The sequence below is a fragment of the Carassius gibelio genome, chromosome A9 (assembly GCF_023724105.1).
Source record: "Carassius gibelio isolate Cgi1373 ecotype wild population from Czech Republic chromosome A9, carGib1.2-hapl.c, whole genome shotgun sequence".
Taxonomy (NCBI): domain Eukaryota; kingdom Metazoa; phylum Chordata; class Actinopteri; order Cypriniformes; family Cyprinidae; genus Carassius; species Carassius gibelio.
Window position 1 is genome coordinate 23,768,574 of NC_068379.1, and position 15,159 is coordinate 23,783,732.

At 36.5% G+C, this 15,159-nt stretch overlaps 1 protein-coding gene and 2 long non-coding RNA genes across 4 annotated transcripts; all 3 read right to left on the bottom strand.

Moving 5' to 3' along the window:
- Positions 1–388: 388 nt before the first annotated feature.
- LOC128020028 (TGF-beta receptor type-2) lies at positions 389–11,404 on the bottom strand. Of its 2 annotated transcripts, none has more exons than XM_052606541.1 (7): positions 11,217–11,404; positions 6,387–6,537; positions 5,505–5,707; positions 4,102–4,934; positions 2,927–3,068; positions 2,712–2,839; positions 389–1,767 (listed from the first exon to the last, which is right to left on the bottom strand). In XM_052606541.1, the coding sequence occupies exons 1-7, from the start codon at positions 11,272–11,274 to the stop codon at positions 1,489–1,491; spliced, it is 1,794 nt and encodes a 597-aa protein (XP_052462501.1). In that variant the 5' UTR covers positions 11,275–11,404; the 3' UTR covers positions 389–1,488. The 2 variants fall into 2 exon arrangements, with proteins under 2 accessions (XP_052462501.1, XP_052462500.1); XM_052606540.1 differs by having other exon boundaries at positions 6,387–6,552.
- Positions 11,405–12,101: 697 nt separating this feature from the next.
- On the bottom strand, positions 12,102–13,641 carry LOC128020345 (uncharacterized). The gene is made up of 3 exons (XR_008185360.1): positions 13,587–13,641; positions 13,394–13,458; positions 12,102–12,765 (listed from the first exon to the last, which is right to left on the bottom strand). It is a non-coding gene; the product is annotated as an uncharacterized LOC128020345 (long non-coding RNA).
- A 75-nt stretch (positions 13,642–13,716) lies between these two features.
- Positions 13,717–14,910, bottom strand: LOC128020344 (uncharacterized). The gene is made up of 3 exons (XR_008185359.1): positions 14,666–14,910; positions 13,964–14,218; positions 13,717–13,811 (listed from the first exon to the last, which is right to left on the bottom strand). It is a non-coding gene; the product is annotated as an uncharacterized LOC128020344 (long non-coding RNA).
- Positions 14,911–15,159: the final 249 nt, after the last annotated feature.

A 15,159-nucleotide genomic window follows, 5' to 3' on the forward strand; every position in this document is an offset into this window, starting at 1 on the left:
TAATAAATACATTTTATATATATATATATATATATATATATATATATATATATATATATATATATATAATAAATTATATAGAATAATAAATACATTATATATATATATATATATATAATGTATTTATTATTATATATAATTTATTATATATATATAAATAATGTATTTATTATTCTATATAATTTATTATATATATATATATATATATATATATATATATATATATATAAAATGTATTTATTATTATTTATATATATATATATATATATATATATATATATATGTGTGTGTGTGTGTGTGTGTGTGTGTGTGTGTGTTTTTTTCTGAGGCAGAAAAAGGTTTTGAATACAAAACGGAAATGCTGGTGTAAAAAAAAAAAGGCAATAGACACATTATGCATACATTTTATATAGGGATTATTGTACAGCTGTGAAGCCAGTTCACACTAGGAACAGGGAAGCAAATCTTTGTTTGCTTCATCTCCAGTAATGGAAAAGCATAACAGGTTGCCATATGTTCATGTTGACATTTGCACAGAAAGTATTTATCTCCATCAGTTATTTTTCCAGTGTGCAATCTGGTATGAATTTTCCCTGTCCTTCAAAGTAGCTCTGTAGAATTCGGGGGTGAACCTCAGATTGCTTAAAAAATGGAGCATAAATGCAGGCTCTTTAGAAATTCTACAAGTCAATGTCATGCTTTTCTATTTATCTGAGACCCAAGATCACTGACGTAAAAAGTTTTAAAAGTTCCTTCTAAAAGTTTTCTTTTAATTAGGATTAGCTAATTGATTATAATCAATAATTTTGGAAAGAACAGGAACTTCCTCAACTTCTGACGCAGGACATTGATAATCCCTGATAAAAAGCCTTCATGTAGTTGTCATTTTATTAAAGTAATCAGGTCAGTGGTTAAAAAAGGGTCAGTGCAAAACAACTCGTCAGGAGCTAAAGGAATGCTAGGCTCAAATCACATTTTTAAGTTATTAGAAATTTAGTTAGAAGGAATACAACCCAGTGTGTGAGCAATGAAATGAAACTGATCTTTTTTGTGTGTCTAAAAACAGCAGTTGTATTGCTGGTGTATATTGTCTGCAGTTCTGTGGTTAATCAAACTGAGTTTATGGGAAGATCACGTGGATTTCATGAGTGAGTGAGGGCAATGGAAAATTTTAAATCAGTCAATTTTGTGTGGTAAACATTTTTAGGAAAACATTTTAGTTAATAATAGTGCTCTTTGCAGCTTTCTGCCACATACCCTGAACTTCTCTCCACCTGCATAAGCTTTTATTTCTTCTTTATGGCACGAAGCAGCCTTTTCATCCTCGACTACATCCTTTACAACATTATACAAGTAAACGAGGAAATGTAAGAACCGAAACCTTCTTTTCTCCATCGGTTTAGATTAGTGTTTAAAGAAAAACGGAGACCAGCTCCACATAATGAATCAATATGGATTACAAGAAATCGCCTGATTTTTCCAGGTAGGTCACATTTGACTGAGCTGCCTAGAGGAAACGGAGATCTGCGTGTCAGATGTAAAATGCGGATGGATGCCAATGCTGTGGTCCGTGCAGGGAGGAAGGGAGGGAAGGGATGGGCTTTGGTCCTCTGTAGATGGCAGTATGGGTGCGTGGGTGCAGATGGAGTTCTCCAGCTCTTCCTGTGCCAGAGTATTAAAGCGTTCCACCACGCAGTGTGCTGTCAGACGAGCCTCTGGGTCGTGATCCCAGCACTCTGTTATAGTCGCACACACAAGCTGCATGCCCTAAAAGACCAGGAAAATATTTAAAACTATGAGCAGAAATGCCAGTAATACCTTCTAAGAAGCTTGTGAATATAATTTCAGTATGCCAGTGTGAATATCTATTTATCTAAATATATATATATATATATATATATATATATATATATATGTGTGTGTGTGTGTGTGTGTGTGTGTGTGTGTGTGTGTGTGTGTGAGAGTGTGTGAGTGTGTGTGCGCTCGTGTTAATTGTTTATTTGCCTATATAAACGTATACACACAGTATATATTACACATTTAAGAAATGAAAAATATTTTGTGTATTTACAGGGCTACCTATTAAATATTATAGTGTGTATATATACAGTAGAGACCAAATGTTTGGACACATCTTCTCATTCAAAGAGTTTTCTTTATTTTCATGACTATGAAAATTGTAAATTCACACTGAAGGCATCAAGGGCTATTTGAGCAAGAAGGAGAGTGATGTGGTGCTGCACCAGATGACCTGGCCTCCACAGTCACCGGACCTGAACCCAATCGAGATGGTTTAGGGGTGAGCTGGACCGCAGACTGAAGGCAAAAGGGCCAACAAGTGCTAAGCATCTCTCGGGGAACTCCTTCAAGACTGTTGGAAGAACATTTCAGGTGACTACCTCTTGAAGCTCATCAAGAGAATGCCAAGAGTGTGCAGAGCAGTAATCAAAGCAAAAGGTGGCTACTTTGAAGAACCTAGAATGTGACATATTTTCAGTTGTTTCACACTTTTTTGTTATGTATATAATTCCATATATAATTCCACATGTGTTAATTCATATTTTTGATGCCTTCAGTGTGAATCTACAATTGTCATAGTCATGAAAAAAAAGGAAACTCTTTGAATGAGAAGGTGTGTCCAAACTTTTGGTCTGTACTGTATATATATATATATGTGTGTTTCTGTGTTTTATGACTATAGTTGTACCCACTGGATGTGCTGTCCAGCTCACTGGAATATCTGGTCGTCCTCTGTCTCTTAACACCAGGTCTCTCATGCTGTCTATACAAGGTTTTTCACACACCTTTGAGCCAAATGGGGGTTCATAACTCTTTACCTCTGTAAAAACAAATATAGTTTCAATATTACAGTAAGTTTTTACAGAAAGTGTCTTTTAGGCAAATATCCATCAAAATCTTTACTTGCCTCCTATGATGTCACACCTAGAGACCATTTCCCACAGAACCAGGGCCATGGAGTAGATATCAATCTGTTTAAAGGACTCTAAATCCTCTAAATTCACCCTGGACTCCAGAACTTCAGGGGCCATGTAGCGTGCTGTCCCTACCTACAAAACACAGACCTTTGCAACTTTAGGGATCTGATCTATGCACAAATAGCTTGTAGCACTCCAAAGAGAAAGGAAAACTTGAAGTTGCATCATATGACCCCTTTAAATCAGACTTCACCAAATTGAATTACCTGTGGTTTCATGGGATAACATCTGTGACCTTCAATCTCAAATCAATCTGAGAGCTTATGTTATGCTTATAAAGCTTGAAGAAATTAACACTATGCCCAGAGCAGTTCTGCCCACTCAGATGAAACATTTAGAAAAGATTCAGTTTAGAATGATTGGGTTTTTGTGTGTACAACAGATGCAACATTTGACGTCTATGGCTCTGTTTCAAAACCTAAAGCGCTGCCTACTCGGGCATCATATGCCAAGTACATTCCTCATTTTGAATCTGTTTCTCAGGCACTATTAATATCACTTGTAGTTGCTAAAGTGGTATAAATCATCCCAAAAAGCAGATAAAGCAAAGAAATATGCATTATAACTATATACCACTGTTAAAAAATTTTCAAGATTTTTTTTTAATTAACACTTTTATTTAGCAATAAAACTGACAATAAAGACATTGAAAGGTTATAATATAATAATAATATAATAATAATATTGAACTAAATTCAACAGTTTTTTTTTTATTTATTTATTTTTTTACTGTATTTAAATCTAACTGATGCAGTCTTGGTTGGACATAAGAAATTTCTTTCTGAAACTTAAAAAAATCTAACCAACCCCAAACTTTTGAACAGTAGTGTACTTATTTTTATTTAGAGCTTAAATGTATTGATAAAAATTAAGTGCAATTAAAACTGCACTATTTTACCCAATATTTTTGTGTGCTGTACATACATATGCATATCTGTGTATTTTGTCATAGTTCTAGCAAGCGAAAAACTACATGGAGTGTTACAAAAATGAGGTTCAATTTCATCTATATTCTGCCTTATAAGGCAATTACATATAGGCAGCAGACACCAAGGCAGCTCAATAGGTTTGGAAACAAAGCCAATATTTTGCCCCTCTTTCCCACCTGTCCACTGTTGGCAAAGTCATCTACGGTGAGCGAGAGGTCGAGTTGTAGAGCCAGTCCGAAATCACAGAGCGCACACTCGCTGTGGCTCTTCAATACAATGTTGCTGCTCTTCAGATCTCTATGGGCGATGGGCACTTTTGGTGTGCCGCAGGGTGTCGTGTCACTGTGCAGGTGTGCCAGACCTCTCGCCACAGACCCTGCCAGGGAACACAGCTCAGTCCATGTGAGGATACGACCAGTCAGAAAGTCCTGAAGGTTGCCCATGTTATAATAAGCCATGATGAGCCAGTACTGCCTCTGGGGGGCGGCAGCAGTACCGCCTCGCTCCTCAGCAGTCAGGAACTGCACTATATTCTCATGTTTTAAGTTAGCATCAGAGAATATGGCTCTTTCGTTACACCATGAGGGATACTCCACTGCCGGGAAGATCTTCACAGCCACCGTTTCATACTGCCCACCCTCATTATGACTGAGTCGTGCCCGCCACACCTCCGCGAAGCGCCCTTTACCCACCAGCGCCTCCAGCTGGATGGGCAGCTGCTCTGTGTTGTGGTTTAGGTTATTGGCACAAGTCGATGAGATTTCTGAATTGACGTCATCACTGAGGGATGGCAGCTTGCCACGGTAATTGCTACCATTTACTTGGCCCTCGGCTGGATCTAGAGACTGGTAGTGCGTGCGCCGTGGCCCCCAGTCTTTGGGTTTCTTGCCAAGCTGACGAGTGCGGTACAGGTAAAAAGCCATGGTAGCAACGACAGCTACCAGGAGGGGCGGAACCAGGCTTATGACTACTACTGGAATGACGTCTTTAGACTTCAGCTTTGAGAATCCTGGGAAACAAAGGGGATTGATTTATATTAGCACACATGGGCTATGTTCCAGACATCAGAGAAATACTGTGGTACATAGGCATCTGCCTTACAAGGTAGCATCCTAACTGAAATGCATGTTCATAAGAGGTTGATTTGGATGGTATTCACAGGTAGCAATAAAGAGTGTTTCAGGACTGACTCAAAAATAACTTCAGTAGAGTCTGATTAACATTTTTCTAAACTAACAATGCAATGTTCTAATGAACGAAATAGCTACGTAACATAAAAATACTATGTTAAAATGTTTGTAAAATGTAATTTAGTATTTATTGATACTTTTCTGTACAGATTTTTTTTCACTTATAATGTGTTGATGGTGGACAAAATGTTAAATATATAAAAAAAAATGACATTTAATACGGTATTTTACAAGGCAGCATAATCATAATAATGCAGCTTTAATTCTTTAAAATACTGCCATACACTAAGAAGCTCATTAGGTTCTGGAACAGAGTCATGGTTTTGTATTGCAAAGCAAAATGTTTTGGGCAAAAATGTTGGCAGTGTTGAAATGTTCAAATGACACACCATTGACTCCTTTGTCGAAGATGAGTCTGTCGTTGCACTCTTGTTCTCCGATACAGCCGCAGATGAAGAGCAGGCCATCTTCAGAGTGCTGAGGTGTCATTAAACACTCTTTGGAGGAGTAGTTTGCCAGCATTATGTTCTCCAGCATATCCTGAGGGTTATAACACAGTGTCCGCACACTCACGCTCACATTGTCCTTCTTCCTGTGAGGAACGAAAATGAAAACAACAAAAAAGTGACCGGATACTTCAGACAGATAAACACAGGCTCAAGAAAAGTCTCTTTTTATGTCCCTCTAATGAAATGTAGAATACAATTAAACCCAGAATCCCTGCTCAGAGGTGCACTTTGTTCTTTATGCCAGAGTCTAAAATCTCTTGAGGGTTATAAACGTGTTTGCTGTTTATCCAGCATTAGGGGAGTCTATTTGTTTGACCCCTCAGAGAAGATCCCAGCTTGCCTCTACTGCAGTCACTCAAAGTTCACCTCGACTGGCTTCTCCAAGAAGCTGTTCATAGACTCAGCAGGATGGAACTGGCTTACAAGAACATCTTTTGAAAAGCGACGCATATTACATCACAGATGCCAAGTCCATATTCAATGCAACTGTATTGAAACATACTGCCAATTTAAAGGCAAACTTTAGAACATATTGAATTCAGATAATGGTACTCACATGTTAATGAACACTGAAATATTCTTGACAGAGTTTTCTGTACTGTAGGCTATGCTGCCTCTATTATTGAAGTTATCCGAAGTTCTGCTGAGCTTTGTAGCTATTTAAGTGTGTAAGAACAGGGAATACTTGTGTATTCCACACTATCTAACTCAATTTTTAATGCATGTCATGTATTTATGATTCAAATTTAGCTATTGACTTACCATATCGCCACACACACTTCTTCAGCTAGAGTACAGTAAGAGGTCAGACTGCAGTTGCTCATGCAGACGTTGTCTTCACATACAGGACTTGAGTGGTCACACCACTTACAGAGGTTGGTCTTTATGAGGGTGAAGCTCTGAGCCTGCAACACTGCAATAAGGACAGCTGACAAGATTTCATAGTTTACACAGTATAAAAATACTAGGCAGCATTTAGTACATTTTTCTTATAGTGTACAGTAGGTATAGCTGACAAATAATGTTGATAATGATATATAACATGATAAATATGTACAGAATATTTGGTATCTTTATTTACAAAAAAATTTTTTTTTGGGTATGCAGAATGTTATATATAAAATAAATATTATTAATTGCAGTTTCTCATTTAATAAACTTTAATTAATAAAGGTAGTGAAAAATGCATAACTGGAAGAAAGTTGCAGTTGACCATAAATAAATTAATAATAATAATAATAATGGTTGCACTTTATTTTACAGTACGTGTACTAACATGTATTTATAGTGTACTTACAGTGTATTTATCTAAGAAAGTTCTGGTAACACAAGGTAACTACATGGGGTAGGGTTAGGTTTAGGGGTAGGTTCAGGGTTAGTACCTAGTTATTACATAGTTATTGTAATTACTATAATAAGTACATAGTATGTACATGAGGAACAGGACTGTAAAATAAAGTGCTACCATAATAATATTAATAATAATAATAATAAATTAGGCCTAATCTCAAAAGAAATTTGTAAAAAAAAAAAAGGGTATATGATGGCCCTGGGAAATGTATTGCCTAAAGGCACAAATAACTAAGCAGTGCAGTAAAAGCAGTCAAAATGGTCTAATGATGAAATGGATCGTAATGCAAAGTTATAAGAATGAAAGCTGTAATGACAGCTGCAATCAAGGCAGTATTAAAGAACAAATCTTTGACCATCTGGAGTTCATAAATCTCTAATTGGATTTGGATGAGTGTAGTATATGGCCTGGTGTGTGTATGTGTGTGGTGGGGTGTATTTGGTTTGGTGCACACATCACTGAAAGCATGTGTATGATGAGAGTGTCAAGAGTTCCTGTGGTTAAGTGGGATAAGCCTGAATTCCTTCCCACGCACACTGTCTCCTCTGTCCTGACACTACCACATCATGACAATATGAATTGTTTATTAAAAGCAGACGAGGGCTGAGAACAGCGGTCTTACAGTAAGCAGTATTAAAGGAAAGAGCAGGGACTAAGACTTCCAGATGTCCGCTGATGCCAACCATCAAAATATACAACAGAGAGTGAAAGAGGGGTGGGGGTTGGGGGGGTTTGTCATGAAGGGTGATAGAGACAAAAGAGCAAGACAAAAAAGCTGAAGAAGAAGAAGAAAAAAACCCTTAAGGCTAAGCACAAAAGCCCCCGTTCTATAAACTTTAAAGTAATTAAACTCTCAGCAACTGCTCCAGAAATAAATTGAAGCCAGGAGCGCTCACACGGGCCAAGTTTGAGGCACAACCCCTCAGTGCTTATGGGAAAACCAATGGCTTCAAGCTTACAAGAGATGCTGGCCTGCAATTATTTGGTTAAGTTTCCCCTCTTGTTCTCTGTTTGCAATTCATAAGTATGATGCTAAAAATCTTATGCCAGGTATAAATGATTATATTTGGGATGTTTTGTAGTACCACCCTCAGGGGTCTTATTAAAACACTAAATAGTAAAACATACATATAACTACATATACTGTATATATAAGCAGTATTTTAAGCAGTTTTGTATAAAAAAAAGTAGATTACAACATTATTTTAATAATAATATAATACATAATTAACCAAAAAGTATATAATTGCATAAGTAACAATATATTTAACATATTTAGCAAATATTTATGTATATATTAAGCACTTTTAAATTATTGAATAAAAATTGTTTTAAATGACAAAACAGTAGATCTGCTATTCAAAATGCTAAAATAACTGACTTAAAAATTCTCTAAATCAACTAATACACATACACATATAAGTATTTCCTCTTCCATACATGCCATAAAGCATTTTCAGGGGCCCCAGTATGCAGTAGGGGAGACCGGGGATGGTTGTAACACTTTTTTTATCAACGCCTAAAATTACCTTTTTCTTTTGGCTACAAGTCTAAAACTTCTAGGCAAAGTACCCACATGTTTATACTACAAATGGAAACAATTTAAATGTATTCAACTATATCACAGACTTTGTGAGATGATGACAAATACAAGGTGGTCCTTTGTTACAACCTACCCCACTACTGGGGTATGTTGTAACACATACTGGGGTAAGTTGTAACAGGTAGACAAAATATACAAAAACTAAGGGTACTCCAAGTGATTTGACACAAAAACAGTTTTATTTTAAATGAATGACTGCAACAATAAATATGTGTGAATATGGGGAGTGCATGAGCATATTGTGTGTTTTTGTGCATGTGTGCCTTTGTGTGTGTGCATGTCTGTACGTGCACATTCATGTGTGTGTGTGTGTGTGTGTGTGTGTGTGTGTTCTTGTTTTTGTGTCATATCAGGACACAACTCTGTATAATGACATGGGTATGACACAGGTATTACAAGGAGAGGGTGACTTATGAGGACATAACCCATGTCCCCATTTTTCAAAACACTTATAAATCACACAGAAAGAGTTTTTTTGAGAAAGTAAAAATGCACAAAGTTTCCTGTGAGGCTTAGGGTTAGGTGTAGGGTTGGTGAAGGGCCATAGAATATACAGTTTGCACAGTATAAAAACCAATACACCTATGGGATGTCCCCACTTTTCACAAAATGTGTGTGTGTGTGTTTGTGTGTGTGTAAGCAAATTAATAGACGTATGTTTATCCCCACTCCAGAGAATGAACAAATGAAATGCATTATTTACCAGTCACAAGTTCTAGTAATTCTGTAGAATTGTTAAAATCACAAAAATGTTCTTGGTTGTATGTAAGGGGATGGTTGTAACACTTTCAAAACACATGTTACAACCTACCCCTTCACTGTCACCCAATGTTTAGCAAGCTGTATTAGCATGGTGCTTTGAAATTGGCAGAAGGTTGATACACCATTCTTTACTAGAGAAACTACAGTTTGACCTGATATAACTCATACAACATTATCTACAACGGTAGAAGTACTAAACAAAATATTATCTTGTTAATTTTTTTTACTTTCTGACCTCAGAATTAGATTTTCTGCTGTAGCTTAAGGAGAGATAGCAACACAGACTGGAAAACCTCCATGTGGGATTGTAAAGGAAGCCTGATGAAACTGAAATTGTCACATGACTCCTATCTTGTCCCTGATTCATGGAATTGGTAGTGTTACAACTCTCCCCGTGTTACAACCATCCCCGGTCTCCCCTAATCAAACTATCCCACTGGGTGGCAGATTTCCAAGTTTTTCAATTCCCTTTAAACTCAGCTTGATCCCTGAAAGCATTTCCTGATATTAAATGAATAACAGTACAGTGAACGCAGCGCTGGCATAACTGTCGCATTCATGACAAACAGATGTCTTCAGAAGTTGTATTTTTAGTGTTGACTGTGGCTCTCACACACACACCATGAGTGGCGTTTCAATGTTAAAGAGGGTGAAGGGCCTGTCCCCATCACAAGACACAATCTCTCTTCATTGCCAGAGAAATGTCCTGTTATCTCATACCAAATAATGAGAATAAACCATTTATCAACATTGAAAACAAGATGCCTCTCCTCCACGGGTACCATGCAAACCCATGCCCACTTAGAACAACTTCTTGGACTCAAGGCAAACAAAGGAGAAAAGGAGTGTCTGTATCCACTGAGAGGTCACTGGGGTTGGGTTAGGCCCTGTCAGCATCACACCCTCTGTTTAAGTCATTACAATATTACCATTGTGGCCAATCATGATGACAAAGCAGAGAGATGCATCAAAGGATCCTAAATGGATGTCTTTGTATTTTTATATACACTGACTCTGGTCTCCATATTTACATGCTTTTTCTTAGAGGTGTTTCAAGCAACAGATGGGAAATGATCAGTGAGAGTGAGAGGTGATGGTTTTCTTCTCTCCACCCACGTGGTAATATTTCATAATTGTTGTTGTAAGTGGAGCTACTCTATACACACCCAGACGGTTTAAGGAGGCCCCTGCTGCATGTGCAAAGATCATTTGGATTCTTAAGAATTGCTTTCCTTGTTGGAACTTTCCTAGCATCGTATTGTTTTCATGCAGTCACGGTGCGTGGCATCTTTTATGCCCATTAAGTTTTTAATTAAGATAGTATTTCTTGGTGTATGCAGTTTCACAACACAGTCGTGTATGAGGATCTCTTTTAGTATACTTTTCCATCTTACTTTTAAGTACTGTTCTGAAAATACAAAGGTTTTTACTGATGTAAAACATATATTGAATATATGGTGGATATACAGTTATATATTATAGTGATGTACAGTACTTTAGTTTTTTAAAATATTTTTACAGTACAGATATGGTCATAATTAGAAATTTTAATTCAAGTAGTGCTCATAACAAGGATTAGGGTATTAATATTTAATATTAACTGGGTTTCGCAGTGATCCCTCGCTGGGATCCCTTTGAACTTGCATTTGCAGCATCTCAGAAAACCAAAAGAATTGTTCTTCATGCATTGCCATAATTTGTCAACATAAGCATCTGATTTTAAACAAACTGTTTAACCAAGATGTTTAACTCAGGTTGTTGCAATCCATAACTAGGTAGAGTAAATATATTAGATATTTATTTTCATTGTCAAAAGAGCTCTGATACGTGGATCCTCCAGACAATGAAAGCATCGAGAGAATGAAGATCTACTCACGACAGAAACACAGAAGAACTGATGTGTGAGCCCACAAACTGCAGCCTCCGCGCCCCATAATATCTCACAATCCCAAAATCCCAATCCGTGCCGTTATTTTCTTTATCTGCTCGTGTCGAAGTCACAGATAAACTCATCTGTAAGAGAGTTCAGGACTGTGTTTGTGTGAGGGACTGAGTTCCGTGTAGGCGGATCCAGATGTTTTTAATCCAGATGTGAGAGAGTGGATCCGCCCAGGAACTCACATTTATCAATGCACGATTCACAATGAATACAGAAGGAACAATGAACTACAGTCCAGCTTGAAGTGAAAGTACAAATCTTTGTGCAGTCTATCAGCAATTTTGGTCTGTATTTTCTCTTTCTTTCTTTCAATAATTATGAAAGCCTACACTCTAAAAACTGCTGGGTTGAAAACAACCCAATTTGGGTTATTTTGACAACCCAGCGCTGGGTCAAAAAGGGACGAACCCAGCGCTGGGTTGTTTTAACCCAACCAGTTGGGTTATCATATTTAACCCAGCCTGCTGGGTTGCCTTTTTTATGGTTTAAAATGACTATATTGCAGGGTTTAAAAAAACAGAGCGGGGTTTTTTTTATCACTGCATTTCAGAAGGAAAACTACTGTATTTAGAAAATATTCGATATCATTTCGCATGTGCTTGATAAGGCAGCGTTTGTGAGCTCAGCACCGCTCTGCAGCCGTTACCGGAGAAACCTACCTCTCCCGCTCTTAGCGCCTCCTGCTGGCAGAAAATAAACTCGCAGAGTGCAGCCATGTGGGGAAACAATGCATTTCTACGTTAAAATTAACCCAAATTGAGCTAGGCATTAAACCTACAAATGTTGTTCATTTTAAATATCACTTTTACACACAAATAATAATTACCAAAAGGAAAATATTTATTAAAAACAAGAGAAAAGTCAAAAAGTAACATGTTAGAAGAAATGCAGAAAAGGATGGCATTAACAGCTACAGAGTTCATAAACAAAGCATTGAACATTTGATGAATATAACTTAAGATCAAATTGGACTTTGTTCAATTGTATATATTGTATAAAATATACGAAAACACATACAATAAATTTACAATTAGTTAGGTTTTTTTCCAACTATTCTGGCATGACACTACACAAATAAATCACAACATTAACTTTGATATTATAACATTTAACAGATGCATGTGTTTGTGTGTGTGTGTGTGTGTGTGTGAAAGAATGTGAGCAGGTGTATGAATGACAGAGTGTAAACTCTTCTACTAAACAACACAGAAAAAGCATTTAACTTTTTTTTTTTTAACAAATTATACACTTACAGTTTGTTTCATAGTCCATGAATACAGATGATGCATCACAGTCAATTTTCATGATCTCTTTAGCATAACTGATGTAATCATGAAGAAACCGCATCAGCACAGCATGTGACATCTTCTACATCATCCAGGGCAGCGTCCTCCTTTAAAACCACCGCTGCATCAGTTTAGGGGAAAGAAGATTCTCCTCTCTGACCAGCATTCATCCCAGTCACCGCCTGTTCTTCATCAGTGGCCTAAGAGAAACACATTTGAAAAAATTAAACATTTAATTAAACTATCCATTTACAGGTAGAGGTGTATTCACATCCGTAAGGATAGGAAAATAATCGGTTTTAAAGTTTCAACACTTTGTGTGGTTGTTTAATGTCTCAGTCCACCACAGCGCTCCAGAATGCTATAATGGCAGCACTAGTGTGAGGACATGCGATATTGTTTGAATAAATATTGCTTTCAGAAAGCTTAATTATTTCACCAAATAATTAAAATGTTTATAATTTACTCTCCTCATGTTTTTCCAGACTCATACAAAATCTGCTAATTTTTTGGAAAACGTATGAATATATTTAATATTCTCTTTTTGTGTCCTCCATTGCTGGTCTGGGAGACCAGTATTTTATTTTGAACATACATGTTTGCTATCATATAATTTAAGATGTATTCATATATAAATATCAGAATTTACTTCTACAATAACTCTATATTTATGAAGCTTGAAAATACTGATTATCTAAACTATAAATGGATTAACAAATATTATGAGAAAACTAAAAATATATTAATTTATGTTGTAAAGACAGACAAAAGTCTTATAGGTTTGGAATGACTTGAGGGCAAGTAAATGATTTTTTGTGTGAACTTTACCTCTAAGAGCGAAGACCAAGAATAATGACTCTCCAAATCAGACAACTCCAAAGTTGGTTTGAGTTCTGCAATAAAAAACACAGACATCAATGGTCTTAATGAAATGAGCATGTAATCACACTGTTGTTGCATCAAAATGTGAAGTAAACTGGCAGGAGACAACAGAAAAATTTATTTTCTAAAAATAACTTACATAAAATCTCAAAGGAATGATGCTCTCCCATGTCTCTTGCTTTTAACATCTACAAAACAAAAAACAAACATTATTTTACTCTTAGTAAAAAAACAACAACTGATAACATGAAATTATGAAGTTTACTTGCCTTAAACTATCTTTCCCTCTCTTCAGAAGAAGCTGAGAAAACCACCTCCTCCCACAAGCAGACTTGTGTGTCCTTAACTCCAGTTAGTTTGAGTTCTGCAAAGAGGGTTTCAATAAAATATTAACATATACATACATACATAAATAAAATCACACTGTTTTTGCATCAAAATGTGAAGTTAACAGGCAGGACACAACAGAAACATTAATTTTCTAAAAAAAAAAAAAGTAATAATAATTTAACTTACATCAGTCTCAAAAGAATGAAATTATCTTGTCTCTGGATTTCAACATCTAAAAAAAACACACACATTATTTTAGTCTTAGTAAAAATAAAGATAACTTGATGTTATTCTGAAGTTTACTCTCCTTAAACCGTCTGTCCCTCTCTTCAGAAGAACACCTCCTCCTCATCCTCACACAGGTCTGTGACTCCTCACACAAACAGCTTCTGTGTCTTTAACTCTCAGCGCGAGGACAATGAAGACAGGAGCTGGACAAGTCTGAAATATTACATGTAAAACATACTTTTAACAGTTACCACTTCAACAGCCTCAAAATAATTATGCTAGTCTTTACTACACAATGCCGTTTCCTTTAGGAGACAAACATGCATTCAGTTTAACCGCGAAAAAAAAGACAAATTCACATGAGCGTAACCGTGACCATAACCGTCTGTTAGCGCCTCAAAGAGAACAGATAATGTAAAATCTTATGTAAATATGACAAAATACATTCACAGACGTTATATTAAAAGTACATCCTCCGTTCAGTAACGTTACATGAGGCAGTTAAGACCTCCGTGTCCGAGGCGAAAACCGCGTCCGTTTTTTTTATATATATAACGTTAAGCTCCTTTGTTTCCGCCTTTCATAAAACCTTCCGCCTTTCATACAACCGGGTAAACAATAAAAGATAACTTTACATTTTGAATATTTAACGTTACTTACCATAGTCTTTCACTCGCTTCTCGCTTCTATCACGCTGAGAAAAAGGCGGCTGCTCGCACTGGAGACGTACGATTTTGACGTGACGTGCGTGCTCTCCTTCACGTCCGCGTCCTCAACCCACCCCGCTGGGTTAAAAAAGAGAGTTATTTTCAACCCAAACTTGGGTTAAAACATCCCAAAGTCCTATCCAACGGCCTCAACCCAGCAGTTGGGTTGAAAAAACAACCCAGCGTTTTTTAGAGTGTAATAATAGGCTAATAATAATAACAACAGGACTAATTTAAACAAAATTAAAAAATATGAAAAGGTGACAGATTCGGCACACTTTTGCTGTAACGCTACAACTCATGTATATGTAGGCTAAAATAAGATATATTAAAAAATAATTTCAGTGTGATTTTGAGACTTTTAAGCACAGTTAGGAAATGCTTGAACTATTTTATCAGGTAAAGTTAGGAAATAATCAGCTAAAACCATTGTAATGAAAGTAGGTT

Excerpts from the sequence above, each read along its gene's own strand:
- LOC128020028 (XM_052606540.1), bottom strand. The coding sequence starts at position 11,274 with ATGGGGCGCGGAGGCTGCAGTTTGTGGGCTCACACATCAGTTCTTCTG. Across the intron at positions 6,553-11,216 it reads AGTTCTTCTGTGTTTCTGTC|CTGTCCTTATTGCAGTGTTG; the intron begins GTGAGTAGATCT and ends AAATCTTGTCAG. Across the intron at positions 4,935-5,504 it reads CTTCGACAAAGGAGTCAATG|GATTCTCAAAGCTGAAGTCT; the intron begins GTGTGTCATTTG and ends TTTGTTTCCCAG.